Raw genomic sequence first — 14,119 nt, forward strand, 5'->3', positions numbered from 1 at the left:
ACACGTGATTTTCAATAGCCCCCCACCCGCCGCCCCCCAGCTGCAGTATCTGCCCTTGAATCGCAAGCCAGGGGGTGCAGGGAGGGGCGCTGGATCTGCGCCATGGGGGGATTTATTATTTCATGCAACAGTAATTCACACCCCGCCTCTGCCCCAGGGTTACACCGTGACCCCGGCCTGGGAATTCCCCGTCCCGCCCCACCCAGTCAGCTGGGGAGATGCCCCCCGTCCAGGGGGGTCTCTGCGAAGTGGGGAAGGGGGGCGCAGAGCCCCCGGCTGTAATTGTGCCGAGGCAGGGGGCGTCACTTGCTATGGGGCGGGGGGGGGAGCTCCCCCCCCCATTATTCATAGGTCAGCCGGCTCCATTATATTCCCCCCCTCCGGCTCAGCCGGGTAAGAGCTCATCATGTAACGCGCTCTGCCCCCCCCCCCGGGGCGGGCTCTGAGCTAATCCGGTTTCACTTTCACTTTTGGGAAGTCGCCTCCTTTCCCAGAAGCGGATCGGTGCAGCCGGGGGCTTCCCAGGGCGGGCGGCGAACCCGGGGCCGGTCCCGCCTCTCTCCGCCTCCGCCCGTTCGCGGCCCCTCGCTCCTCGCCCGGGCCGGGGAGTTGCGGGCGGCGGGTTTCCACGGGGCGGCTGCGGAGCGGGGCCAGGAATTGCCCCTGACGCCTGGGATCCGCTCGCCCCGGAGGAGCCGCAGCCAGACCGGGGAAAGGGGGGAAGACCCCAAGAGGCGTGGGACTGGATCGGCAGGACCGTTTCTGCGGTCACTCCGGCGTGGGCTCTGGGGCGCAGTGACCCGAGCGGCCGCCAGGGGGCGCCCCGGCGGCGGCCGGCCGCCGCTGGGACTAGGAGATTTAGACACTCGGCTGCTGCCAGCGGGCAGGGCCCGGCCCGGGGATGAAGCGGGCCATGGCGTGGGGCTCCCTGCCCCTGGCCGTGCTGCTGGACTTCCTCACCCTGCGCCTGGCCCTGCTGCTGCACCCCCAGCTGCAGCCCTGGGACCCCCTGGCGCTGGCCTGGGGGCTGGGGCTGGCGCGATGGGCGCTGCTGAGCCTGAGCGCCCAGGCTGCCCGGGGCCGGGGGCCGGGGCTGCCCGGGGGGCTGCAGGAGGCTCTGCTGCCCCTGGCCGCCCTGCTCAGCCTGCTGCTGCCCAGCTACGTGACCCTGCAGGCGCTGGCCCAGCCCCGGGCCCCCCGCTCCGAGCTGCTGCACGGCTGGGGGCGAGGGGACGTCTTCGGCCTGACCTACGGCGCGGCGGGGCTGGTGGCCGCGCTCTGGCACCAGCTGTTCCCCGCCGGCAAGGGGGAGCCGGGGCCCTCGGCCTCGCTGGGCCGCCTGCTGGCCTGCATGAGGCCGGACCTGCTGCGCTTCGTGGCCATCGCGGGCTTCCTGGTGCTGTCCTCGCTCGGTGAGTCGCGGGCAGCGGCTGCGAGGGGGGAAGGCCCCGGCTCCTGTTCCCTGCCTCCCTGAGCCAGCCAGTGCCCTGCCCGGGGGCCCGATGGGACAGAAACCCCGCGGTCGATTTAATCGCCTCTCTCATGTCTCTGGGCAGAGACTGTCTCTTCCTGTCTGTGCAGCGCCCGGCGCGACGGGGCCCTGATCTCAGCTGGGGTCTGGGCAGCTCCCGGCGCGACGGGGTCCTGATCTCGGCCGGGGTCTGGGCGGCTCCCGGCGCGACGGGGCCCTGATCTCGGCCGGGGTCTGGGCGGCTCCCGGCGCGACGGGGCCCTGATCTCAGCTGGGGTCTGGGCGGCTCCCGGCGCGACGGGGCCCTGATCTCGGCCGGGGTCTGGGCGGCGCCCGGCGCGACGGGGCCCTGATCTCGGCCAGGGTCTGGGCAGCGCCCGGCGCGACGGGGCCCTGATCTCAGCCAGGGTCTGGGCAGCGCCCGGCGCGACGGGGCCCTGATCTCGGCCGGGGTCTGGGCGGCTCCCGGCGCGACGGGGCCCTGATCTCGGCCGGGGTCTGGGCGGCTCCCGGCGCGACGGGGCCCTGATCTCAGCTGGGGTCTGGGCGGCTCCCGGCGCGACGGGGCCCTGATCTCGGCTGGGGTCTGGGCGGCGCCCGGCGCGACGGGGCCCTGATCTCGGCCGGAGTCTGGGCGGCTCCCAGCGCGACGGGGCCCTGATCTCGGCCGGAGTCTGGGCGGCTCCCGGCGCGACGGGGCCCTGATCTCGGCCGGAGTCTGGGCGGCTCCCAGCGCGACGGGGCCCTGATCTCGGCCGGAGTCTGGGCGGCTCCCGGCGCGACGGGGCCCTGATCTCGGCCAGGGTCTGGGCAGCGCCCGGCGCGACGGGGCCCTGATCTCAGCCAGGGTCTGGGCAGCGCCCGGCGCGACGGGGCCCTGATCTCGGCCGGGGTCTGGGCAGCGCCCGGCGCGACGGGGCCCTGATCTCGGCCAGGGTCTGGGCGGCGCCCGGCACGACGGGGCCCTGATCTTGGCCGGGGTCTGGGCGGCGCCCGGCGCGATGGGGCCCTGATCCTGACTGAGTGCTCTGTGCATTACCGGGCCCTCAGTCAGGGTGTGTGTGTGTGGCGGGGGGGGGTCACAGGGGCCCCATGTGATTAGCGTCCCTGCACGTTCACAGAATGAAAGCTGCACAAATATAGGAAATGACCCTGAATGGGTGAGAGGTGTCCTCTCCGGACTCTAACCATCAGCCCCCACTCCCCTCCCAGAGCTGGGGAGAGAACCCAGGAGTCCTGGCTCCCAGCCCCCCCTGCTCTAACCCACCAGACCCCTCTCCCCTCCTGGAGAACCCAGGAGTCCTGACCCCATGTGCTGTTGGGCTGCAGGGGAGATGGCGATCCCCTACTACACGGGGCGCATGACTGACTGGATCGTGAGCGAGGACGACCCCTCGGCCTTCGTCCGGGCCATCTGGGCCATGTCCCTCATCACCGTCGGCAGGTAGGGCTGCGGGAGTTGGGGTCACGGGGGTGGGGTCAATGGGTATGGAGCATGGGGAGAAGAGGGGGGTCATGGGGGTGGAGGGGAGCTGGGGTCATGGGGTGGGGGATCTGTATAACAAGATCCCTGCAGGAATTCAGGGGTAGGTCTGGGGGGATCGTGGCTGGGTTTGGGGGGGGGTTGGGGCAGGCGGGGGGTTGGGGGGCAGGTCTGGAGGGATTGTGGCTGGGTTTGGGGGGGTTTGGGAGGCGGGGAGTTGGGGGCAGGTCTGGGGGGATGGTGGCTGGGTTTGGGGGAGCGGGGAGTTGGAGGGCAGGCAGGAGCCCCAGCACTGAGCACTCCCCCCTCACCCCCACAGCGCAGTGACAGAGTTCGTGTCCGACTGTCTCTATAACGGCACCATGAACCGGATCCACATGCGCATCCAGAGCCGGGTCTTCAGCTCCGTCCTGCGCCAGGAGATCGGCTTCTTCCACGCCAACCGCACCGGTACGGGACCCCCCCAGACCCCCCCGCCCCCAGACCCCCCCCACCGCCCCATCCCAAGTGCTCCCCCCCATCCTGAGCTCCCTGCTCCGTCCTGCGCCAGGAGATGGGCTTCTTCCACGGCAATCGCACCGGTACGGGAGCCCCCCAGACCCCCCTGCCCCCAGACCCCCCCCACTGCCCCATCCCGAGTGCTCCCCCCCATCCTGAGCTCCCTGCTCCGTCCTGCGCCAGGAGATCGGCTTCTTCCACGGCAATCGCACCGGTACGGGAGCCCCCCAGACCCCCCCGCCCCCAGACCCCCCCCACCGCCCCATCCCAAGTGCTCCCCCCCATCCTGAGCTCCCTGCTCCGTCCTGCGCCAGGAGATCAGCTTCTTCCACGCCAACCGCACCGGTACGGGAGCCCCTCAGACCCCCCTGCCCCCAGACCCCCCCCACTGCCCCATCCCGAATGCTCCCCCCCATCCTGAGCTCCCTGCTCCGTCCTGCGCCAGGAGATGGGCTTCTTCCACGGCAATCGCACCGGTACGGGAGCCCCCCAGACCCCCCTGCCCCCAGACCCCCCCCACTGCCCCATCCCGAGTGCTCCCCCCCATCCTGAGCTCCCTGCTCCGTCCTGCGCCAGGAGATCGGCTTCTTCCACGGCAATCGCACCGGTACGGGAGCCCCCCAGACCCCCCCGCCCCCAGACCCCCCCCACCGCCCCATCCCAAGTGCTCCCCCCCATCCTGAGCTCCCTGCTCCGTCCTGCGCCAGGAGATCAGCTTCTTCCACGCCAACCGCACCGGTACGGGAGCCCCTCAGACCCCCCTGCCCCCAGACCCCCCCCACTGCCCCATCCCGAATGCTCCCCCCCATCCTGAGCTCCCTGCTCCGTCCTGCGCCAGGAGATCGGCTTCTTCCACGGCAACCGCACCGGTACGGGAGCCCCCCAGATCCCCCCGCCCCCCAGACCCCCCCCACCGCCCCATCCCGAGTGCTCCCCCCCATCCTGAGCTCCCTGCTCCGTCCTGCGCCAGGAGATCGGTTTCTTCCACGCCAACCGCACTGGTATGGGACCCCACCCCGACCCCACAGACCCCCCTGTCCCTGCCCCACACTGACCCCACACTGACAACCCATAGCCAGACCCTGCCCCATTGTCACAAGCTCCCTACTTCCTCGCTAGGGCTCCCCACCCCCCAACTGGCCCCTAAATACATGCGCAGGGCTGGCTGGCTGGATACGCCGTGAATGGGGGAGGGAGGGACTGGAAACAAGGGTGATGTCTGGCTGGACGGCCCAGGCTGGACGGGTCACTGTGGAATCGCTCCAGGATCCGCCCCCACTGACCCTCCCCCGCTGCCCCCCGCCCAGGGGACATCACGTCGCGGGTGACGGCCGACACGGACGCCATGAGCGAGGCGCTGAGCGAGAAGCTGAACCTGCTGATGTGGTACGGGATGCGGGGAGTCTTCCTCTTCGGCCTCATGGTGCGGGTGTCGCTGCGCCTGGCATTCTTCACCGCCGTGGGGCTGCCCCTCATCCTGCTGGTGCCCAAGCTCTCCGGGAAATTCCACCAGGTACCGCGCTCTCGCCCCGCATCCTGCCCCTAGGCCCCTGCCCCCGCCTCCCACCCCACAATCTGCCCCCCCCCGCTCAGCCCCCTGCCCCCCCCCCCCTGCGCTGCCCCTCATCCTGCTGGTGCCCAAGCTCTCCGGGAGAGTCCACCAGGTACCGCCCCTCCCCACTCCCTACTATCCCCCCCCTTCCCCCACCCCTACCCTCTGCCCCCTCTGCACTGCCCCCACTACCCCTCCTTCCCACCCCCCACGGCAGCCTGTGGGTGCCCAGGAGCCACACGAAATGGGTTAGAACTGGCTAACGGATCGGTCTCCGCATGGAACTGTAAATGGGGAACCGTCATTCGGGGGGTTCTAGTGGGGCCCCCCGGGGATCGGTGCTGGGCCCTGGGCTATTTAACACCTTTAGTCATGATCTGGAAGAAAACCCGCCGTCCTCGCTGAGAGAGTCTGCTGGTGACACGCAGGCTGGGGAGGGGTGAAGAAGGAAGTGAGGGGCCAGGGACACGGGGCAGGGGAGCCGGGTGCAGGCAAGCGGTCTGTGCTCGGTCCGGCTCCGTGGGAACGTACAGCTGGGAGCGAGGAATGCAGGCCGGACTCACGGGCTGGGGCTCTACCCTGGGGGCAGCGACTCGGAGACGGATCTGGGGCTGGAGGCGGGGGGGTGCCCAGAGCCCCCTCCCCGCCCTGACGCCCCCGCTCCCCCCCAGAGCCTGGCGCAGCGGGTGCAGGAGTCCCTGGCCAAGGCCAACGAGGTGGCGGTGGAGACCTTCCAGGCCATGGCCACGGTGCGCAGCTTCGCCAACGAGGAGGGGGCCGCCAAGCACTACGGGCAGCGGCTGCAGGAGACCTACCGGCTCAACAAGCAGGAGGCAGCCGCCTACGCCGCCTCCATGTGGACCAACAGCGTGAGGGGGCGCCGCAGCAACGGGGGGAGGGGGCGCCGCGGCAACGGGGGGAGGGGGCGCCGCGGCAACGGGGGGAGGGGGCGCCGCGGCAACGGGGGGAGGGGGCGCCGCGGCAACGGGGGGAGTAGGGCTGCCAAGGCAAAGGGGGTGCAGAGGCAGGGTGTAGCCAGGGGGAAGGCGCTGGGAGACTGTATCAAGGGGGCAGGGGAGCGTGGTAACCCTGGGGGCACGGGGCAGGGGACACTATCCCTGGGGCAAGGGGTGGCGGGGGGGCCAGGGCCTGGTGTCCCATGGCCGGGGCAGGGGGGGCATATGCTCAGGATCAGACAGGAGGGGTATCTCTGGAGGAGGGGCCCAGGGGAGGGCAAAGGGGCCCCCCGGGGGAGTCATGCTGGGCCCCTTCTCCCCGTCAGGGTGGGGTCCCCCAGCCTTGACCAAAGCTCCGAGCCCCCATCACTCCCCCAGAGCTCCCTGGGGTGGAGGGCAGACCCCCCCTTTAACGCTCTGTCCCCCCCCCAGCTGTCGGGGCTGACGCTGAAGGTGGGGATCCTGTACTACGGGGGGCGGCTGGTCACCGCCGGAGCCGTCAGCACCGGGGACCTGGTCACCTTTGTGCTCTACGAGATGCAGTTCACCACAGCCGTGGAGGTGAGTGGGGGGGGCTCCCCCATTCCCAGGGGCTGCTGGTCACCTGCCTGGGGATGGGGGCTATGGGGGGGCACACCCAGCCCTGACCTTCTGTGCCCCCCAGATGCTGCTCCTTGTCTGCCCCAGTAATGGGGGGGGCTGTGGGGTGAGCTCACCCAGCCTGTACCCCCCTTGCCCCCCCAGGTGCTGCTCTCCGTCTACCCCAGCGTGCAGAAGGCCGTGGGCTCCTCGGAGAAGATCTTTGAGTACATGCAGCGGACGCCCCAGATCAGCCCCCCCGGGACGCTGGCCCCCCCGGCCCTGCGCGGGCACCTCCAGGTGCAGGATGTCTGGTTCTCCTACCCTGGCCGGGACGACGCCCCCGTACTCAAGGTACCCCGTGGGGGGACCTGGCGCAGAGTCTGGTTCCGGGGTGGGAATTCGGGGGCAATCCAGAGCTGAACCAAGGATTCGGGGGGCAGTAGCTGGAGGGGTTATGGGGGGCTGCAGGGGAGGAGGATCAGGGGGTCGGACTGGGGGTTGTGGGGGCAGAGCCACAGGGGGAGGGGAGGATGGGGGGTATTTGGGAGGAGTGCCGGAGGGCCCAGGGCGGGGGGAGGGTCCCCTGTGTCTAACCCCCTCCTCCGCAGGGGGTGTCTCTGGAGCTGCGCCCCGGGGAGGTGACGGCGCTGGTGGGCCCGTCGGGCGCGGGGAAGACGGCGCTGGTGGCCCTGCTGGAGCGTTTCTACGAGCCCCAGCGCGGGCGACTGCTGCTGGACGGGCGGGACCTGCGGGAGTACGAGCATCGCTACCTGCACCGCAAGGTACCCCCCTGCCGCCCCCCCCTGCCCCCCCATCACTACCTGCACAGCAAGGTACCCCCCTGCCGCCCCCCCCTGCCCCCCCATCACTACCTGCACCGCAAGGTACCCCCCTGCCGCCCCCCCCTTCCCCCCATCACTATCTGCACCGCAAGGTACCCCCCTGCCGCCCCCCCTGCCCCCCATCACTATCTGCACCGCAAGGTACCCCCCTGCCGCCCCCCCCTGCCCCCCATCACTATCTGCACCGCAAGGTACCCCCCTGCCGCCCCCCCCTGCCCCCCATCACTATCTGCACCGCAAGGTACCCCCCTGCCGCCCCCCCTACCCCCCATCACTATCTGCACCGCAAGGTACCCCCCTGCCGCCCCCCCTGCCCCCCCATCGCTACCTGCACCGCAAGGTACCCCCCTGCCGCCCCCCCACTGCCCCCCCATCGCTACCTGCACCCCAAGGTACCCCCCTGCCGCCCCCCACTGCCCCCCCATTGCTACCTGCATCGCAAGGTACCCCCTGCCGCCCCCCCTGCCGCCCCCACTGCCCCCCCATCGCTACCTGCACCCCAAGGTACCCCCCTGCCGCCCCCCCACTGCTCCTCCCATCGCTACCTGCACCGCAAGGTACCCCCCTGCCGCCCCCCCACTGCCCCCCATCGCTACCTGCACCGCAAGGTACCCTCCTGCCGCCCCCCCACTGCCCCCCCATCGCTACCTGCACCGCAAGGTACCCCCCTGCCGCCCCCCCACTGCTTCCCCATCGCTACCTGCACCGCAAGGTACCCCCCTGCCGCCCCCCCAATCGCTACCTGCACCCGAAGGTACCCCCCTGCCGCCCCCCCACTGCCCCCCCATCGCTACCTGCACCGCAAGTTACCCCCCTGCCGCCCCCCCCACCCCCCCATCGCTACCTGCACCGCAAGGTACCTCCCTGCCGCCCCCCCACTGCCCCCCATCGCTACCTGCACCGCAAGGTACCCCCCTGCCGCCCCCCCACTGCTTCCCCATCGCTACCTGCACCGCAAGGTACCCCCCTGCCGCCCCCCCACTGCCCCCCATCGCTACCTGCACCGCAAGGTACCCCCCTGCCGCCCCCCCACTGCCCCCCCATCGCTACCTGCACCGCAAGGTACCCCCCTGCCGCCCCCCCACTGCGCCCCCATCGCTACCTGCACCGCAAGGTACCCCCCTGCCGCCCCCCCACTGCCCCCCATCGCTACCTGCACCCCAAGGTACCCCCCTGCCGCCCCCCCACTGCCCCCCCATCGCTACCTGCACCGCAAGGTACCCCCCTGCCGCCCCCCCCTGCCCTCCCATCGCTACCTGCACCCCAAGGTACCCCCCTGCCGCCCCCCCACTGCTTCCCCATCGCTACCTGCACAGCAAGGTACCCCCCTGCTGCCCCCCCACTGCTTCCCCATCGCTACCTGCACAGCAAGGTACCCCCCTGCCGCCCCCCCCTGCCCTCCCATCGCTACCTGCACCGCAAGGTACCCCCCTGCCGCCCCCCCAATCGCTACCTGCACCCCAAGGTACCCCCCTGCCGCCCCCCCACTGCCCCCCATCGCTACCTGCACCGCAAGGTACCCCCCTGCCGCCCCCCCACTGCCCCCCCATCGCTACCTGCACCGCAAGGTACCCCCCTGCCGCCCCCCCACTGCCCCCCCATCGCTACCTGCACCGCAAGGTACCCCCCTGCCGCCCCCCCACTGCCCCCCCATCGCTACCTGCACCCCAAGGTACCCCCCTGCTGCCCCCCCACTGCCCCCCCATCGCTACCTGCACAGCAAGGTACCCCTCTGTCGCCCCCCCACTGCTCCCCCCATCGCTACCTGCACCCCAAGGTACCCCCCTGCCACCCCCCCACTGCTCCTCCCATCGCTACCTGCACCCCAAGGTACCCCCCTGCCGCCCCCCCACTGCCCCCCATCGCTACCTGCACCCCAAGGTACCCCCCTGCCGCCCCCCTGCCGCCCCCCCACTGCCCCCCCATCGCTACCTGCACAGCAAGGTACCCCCCTGCCACCCCCCCACTGCTTCCCCATCGCTACCTGCACAGCAAGGTACCCCCCTGCCGCCCCCCCACTGCCCCCCCATCGCTACCTGCACCCCAAGGTACCCCCCTGCCACCCCCCCACTGCTCCTCCCATCGCTACCTGCACCCCAAGGTACCCCCCTGCCGCCCCCCCACTGCCCCCCATCGCTACCTGCACCCCAAGGTACCCCCCTGCCGCCCCCCCACTGCCCCCCATCGCTACCTGCACCCCAAGGTACCCCCCTGCCGCCCCCTAATGACCCCCCATCGCTACCTGCACAGCAAGGTACCCCCCTGCCGCCCCCCACTGCCCCCCCATCGCTACCTGCTCCCCAAGGTACCCCCCCTTGCTGCGGCCCCCAGCAGCCCCCCAGGCATCCCCTTCCCCTCACCACTACAGGTAACCCCTGTACCCTCCCACCCCACCCCGCTCAGATGTCTCCATGCCCCCTGGCATGTCAATGTCTGGGGCATCAGCCCGCCACCCTCCCTCCCCCTACGTGGGGCAGGGATCCCAGACTTGCGGAGGGGAAGTCTCCGGCAGCAGGACCCTCTCGGGGGGCCTGCTCCAGCCAGCCCCACCTGAGGTCCCCCGGGGTCCCGCAGCCTCTGTCAGCCCCCTGTTAGGTGCGGTGAGTCTGGGCGTTCTCAGCCCCTCGATCTCCATCTCCCCTCGCCCCCAGGTGGCGCTGGTGAGCCAGAAGCCGGTGCTCTTCGCCCGCTCGCTGCACGAGAACATCGCCTACGGGCTGGGGGGGCGCAGCCGGCAGGAGGTGATGGGGGCTGCCCGGCGCGCCAACGCCCACGGCTTCATCGCCCGGCTGAGCCACGGCTACGACACAGGTACTGAGCCCCCCCCCCCCCGGGAACCCCCAACCCCCCGGGGACTCCTATACCCCTCTCCCAGCACCCCCGGAGACTCCCAACCCCCCTGGGACCTCTGTACCCCTCTCCCAGCACCCCAACCCCCATGGCTTCATCGCCCGGCTGAGCCACGGCTACGACACAGGTACTGAGCCCCCCCCAGGAACCCCCAACCCCCCTGGGACTCCTATACCCCTGCACCCCAGTACCCCCGGAGACTCCCAACCCCCCTGGGACCTCTATACCCCTCTCCCAGCACCCCAACCCCCATGGCTTCATCGCCCGGCTGAGCCACGGCTACGACACAGGTACTGAGCCCCCCCCAGGAACCCCCAACCCCCCTGGGACTCCTATACCCCTGCACCCCAGCACCCCCGGAGACTCCCAACCCCCCTAGGACCCCTATACCCCTCTCCCAGCACCCCCGGAGACTCCCAACCCCCCTGGGACCTCTGTACCCCTCTCCCAGCACCCCAACCCCCATGGCTTCATCGCCCGGCTGAGCCACGGCTACGACACAGGTACTGAGCCCCCCCCAGGAACCCCCAACCCCCCTGGGACTCCTATACCCCTGCACCCCAGTACCCCCGGAGACTCCCAACCCCCCTGGGACCTCTATACCCCTCTCCCAGCACCCCAACCCCCATGGCTTCATCACCCGGCTGAGCCACGGCTACGACACAGGTACTGAGCCCCCCCCCGGGAACCCCCAACCCCCCTGGGACTCCTATACCCCTGCACCCCAGTACCCCCGGAGACTCCCAACCCCCCTGGGACCTCTATACCCCTCTCCCAGCACCCCAACCCCCATGGCTTCATCGCCCGGCTGAGCCACGGCTACGACACAGGTACTGAGCCCCCCCCGGGAACCCCCAACCCCCCTGGGACTCCTATACCCCTGCACCCCAGTAACCCCGGAGACTCCCAACCCCCCTAGGGCCCCTATACCCCTCTCCCAGCACCCCAACCCCCATGGCTTCATCGCCCGGCTGAGCCACGGCTACGACACAGGTACTGAGCCCCCCCCAGGAACCCCCAACCCCCCTGGGACTCCTATACCCCTGCACCCCAGCACCCCCGGAGACTCCCAACCCCCCTGGGACCTCTATACCCCTCTCCCAGCACCCCAACCCCCATGGCTTCATCGCCCGGCTGAGCCACGGCTACGACACAGGTACTGAGCCCCCCCCCGGGAACCCCCAACCCCCCTGGGACTCCTATACCCCTGCACCCCAGTAACCCCGGAGACTCCCAACCCCCCTAGGGCCCCTATACCCCTCTCCCAGCACCCCAACCCCCATGGCTTCATCGCCCGGCTGAGCCACGGCTACGACACAGGTACTGAGCCCCCCCCAGGAACCCCCAACCCCCCTGGGACTCCTATACCCCTGCACCCCAGTAACCCCGGAGACTCCCAACCCCCCTAGGGCCCCTATACCCCTCTCCCAGCACCCCAACCCCCATGGCTTCATCGCCCGGCTGAGCCACGGCTACGACACAGGTACTGAGCCCCCCCCAGGAACCCCCAACCCCCCTGGGACTCCTATACCCCTGCACCCCAGCACCCCCGGAGACTCCCAACCCCCCTGGGACCTCTATACCCCTCTCCCAGCACCCCAACCCCCATGGCTTCATCGCCCGGCTGAGCCACGGCTACGACACAGGTACTGAGCCCCCCCCCGGGAACCCCCAACCCCCCTGGGACTCCTATACCCCTGCACCCCAGTAACCCCGGAGACTCCCAACCCCCCTAGGGCCCCTATACCCCTCTCCCAGCACCCCAACCCCCATGGCTTCATCGCCCGGCTGAGCCACGGCTACGACACAGGTACTGAGCCCCCCCCAGGAACCCCCAACCCCCCTGGGACTCCTATACCCCTGCACCCCAGCACCCCCGGAGACTCCCAACCCCCCTAGGACCCCTATACCCCTCTCCCAGCACCCCAACCCCCATGGCTTCATCGCCCGGCTGAGCCACGGCTACGACACAGGTACTGAGCCCTACCCTGCCCCTGGGACCCCAATATCCTCCAAGTACCCCCAACTGCCAGGAACCCCTATACCTCTCCCCCGGGGCCCCCACCCTCCACAGGACCCAAACTCCCCCACCTCCCACGGGTTCATCGCCAGCCTGAGCTGCAGCTGAGACACGGGGACAGCACCCCAATACCCTCTGGGACCCTCAAATCCTCCCCATGGCTACTATCTGGGTACTGACCTCTGGGGGGCCCCCCAGTACCTCCCCCATACACACAGAGACCGACACTAGATCTCATCCCTCCCTGCTCAGGCCCCCGACACCCCCACCTGCCTGGGACCCCGATACTCCCGCAGCCCCATGGCTACGACACAGGAACTGAACCCAGCCCCTCCCCGGTACCCCAACTCCCCCCTCCTCTTCCCCCCTGGCCACAGGCACCAGCCCTGATCCCACCCTGTGACTCCCTCCCAATAAACCCCCTGGGAACCCCAGAACCCCGCCCCACAGGCCACGACCCAGCACCCAGCCCTGCCCCAGGGTGTGTTGGGGAGGGTGGAGCGGGGGGGTACCCACACACTGCATAGGGCACTGACCTCAGCTCTCCCCCCACAGATGTTGGGGAGATGGGGGGGCAGATCTCCGGGGGGCAGAGGCAGGGGGTAGCCATCGCCCAAGCCCTGCTCCGAGACCCCCGAGTGCTGATCCTGGACGACGCCACCAGCGCCCTGGACACCGAGAGTCAGCTGCGGGTGAGTGATATGGGGGGGCCACAGGTCGGGTGTGAGGGGCACCGGCAGGCCTGGGGGTGGGGGGAAGCCCAGGGCTGGGCTAGCAGGGGCTGCGGGTCGGGAGTGAGGCCCCCGGCAGAGCTTGGGGGAGCCCTGGGCTAGCAGGGGGTTGCGGGTCGGGAGTGAGGGGCCCCAGCAGAGCTTGGGGGAGCCCTGGGCTAGCAGGGGCTGCGGGTCGGGAGTGAGGGGCCCTGGCAGAGCTTGGGGGAGCCCTGGGCTAGCAGGGGCTGCGGGTCGGGAGTGAGGGGCATTGACAGAGTCTCCATTGGCTGGGGCAGGGGTTGGGGGAAGGGGGTTCCCCACGCAGCCCCCCCACGCCCCCGTCAGGCTGTTTATTACCCCGGGCGTCTGTCACTGCAGGTGGAGAAGGAGATTTACGAGGGGCCCCGGGCCGGGCGCTCGGTGCTGCTCATCGCCCATCGCCTGGGCGCCGTGGAGCGAGCCGACCGCATCCTGGTGCTGGAGGACGGGGCGATCCGGGAGCAGGGCACCCACCGGGAGCTGCTGGCTCGTCGGGGCAGCTACTGGCGCCTGGTGCAGACACAGCTCAACGGGGAGCAGGGGGGCGGCTCCGAGGGTGGGCTGGGGGCCGGGGGGCCGTGAGGCTGGCACCGTGGGGCACCCTCCGGGGAGGGGGGGTTCTCAGCCCCCTCCTGCACACGTGGCTCCTCCCCAGGGTAGGGGGGAGTTCTCAGAGCCGCCCCATACGTGGCTCCTTTGCCCCGGGGAGCCGGCCCAGGACACAGGACCTGAGGGTGCGCAGGGGGCTCCGACTCTGGACAGACCCCAGCTCCGAGACCTGTCCCGATGCAGAGAGACCGGGGCCCCTCGCCAGCTGGGCCGCACAGGGGGGGCGAGCCGGGGCGGCTGGTGTTTGTCTGGCTTGTGTGTAATAAAGTGTCTGTTTTTCCATATTCCTGCGTGATCCTTGGTGTCTGCCCCCCAGCACACCCCAGGGCCCGGACTCACATCCGGGTGCCTGGAACCCCCTGGGGGCAGGATCCCCCTTGGAACGTGCCGCTGTGTTCCTGCCCCCTCCCTCTGTGCCCCTGGGGGGTCCTGCCTGGGGTGGGGGGACCCCAGGGTGCCAAGCAGCAGGTGCAAACTCTGCTGGGTCTGAGCTGGGCAACGCCC

The 14,119-nt window shown here is 70.6% G+C and overlaps 1 protein-coding gene across 1 annotated transcript; it reads left to right on the forward strand.

The window, feature by feature from the left end:
• Positions 1–460: 460 nt before the first annotated feature.
• On the forward strand, positions 461–13,899 carry TAP1 (transporter 1, ATP binding cassette subfamily B member). Its single transcript, XM_084648619.1, has 11 exons — positions 461–1,412; positions 2,801–2,915; positions 3,274–3,404; positions 4,760–4,965; positions 5,676–5,873; positions 6,393–6,521; positions 6,705–6,893; positions 7,151–7,324; positions 10,036–10,195; positions 12,810–12,946; positions 13,346–13,899. Exons 1-11 carry the CDS (start codon positions 902–904, stop codon positions 13,586–13,588), a joined length of 2,193 nt encoding a protein of 730 aa, XP_084504745.1. The 5' UTR covers positions 461–901; the 3' UTR covers positions 13,589–13,899.
• Positions 13,900–14,119: the final 220 nt, after the last annotated feature.

Source organism: Lepidochelys olivacea, assembly GCF_965140295.1.
Source record: "Lepidochelys olivacea isolate rLepOli2 genome assembly, chromosome: 14".
Lineage (NCBI taxonomy): Eukaryota > Metazoa > Chordata > Testudines > Cheloniidae > Lepidochelys > Lepidochelys olivacea.

Coding starts and splice junctions, on each gene's coding strand:
- TAP1 (XM_084648619.1), top strand. CDS start 902: ATGAAGCGGGCCATGGCGTGGGGCTCCCTGCCCCTGGCCGTGCTGCTG. Junction 4,966..5,675: donor TCTCCGGGAAATTCCACCAG/GTACCGCGCTCT, acceptor GCTCCCCCCCAG/AGCCTGGCGCAGCGGGTGCA. Junction 12,947..13,345: donor ACACCGAGAGTCAGCTGCGG/GTGAGTGATATG, acceptor CTGTCACTGCAG/GTGGAGAAGGAGATTTACGA.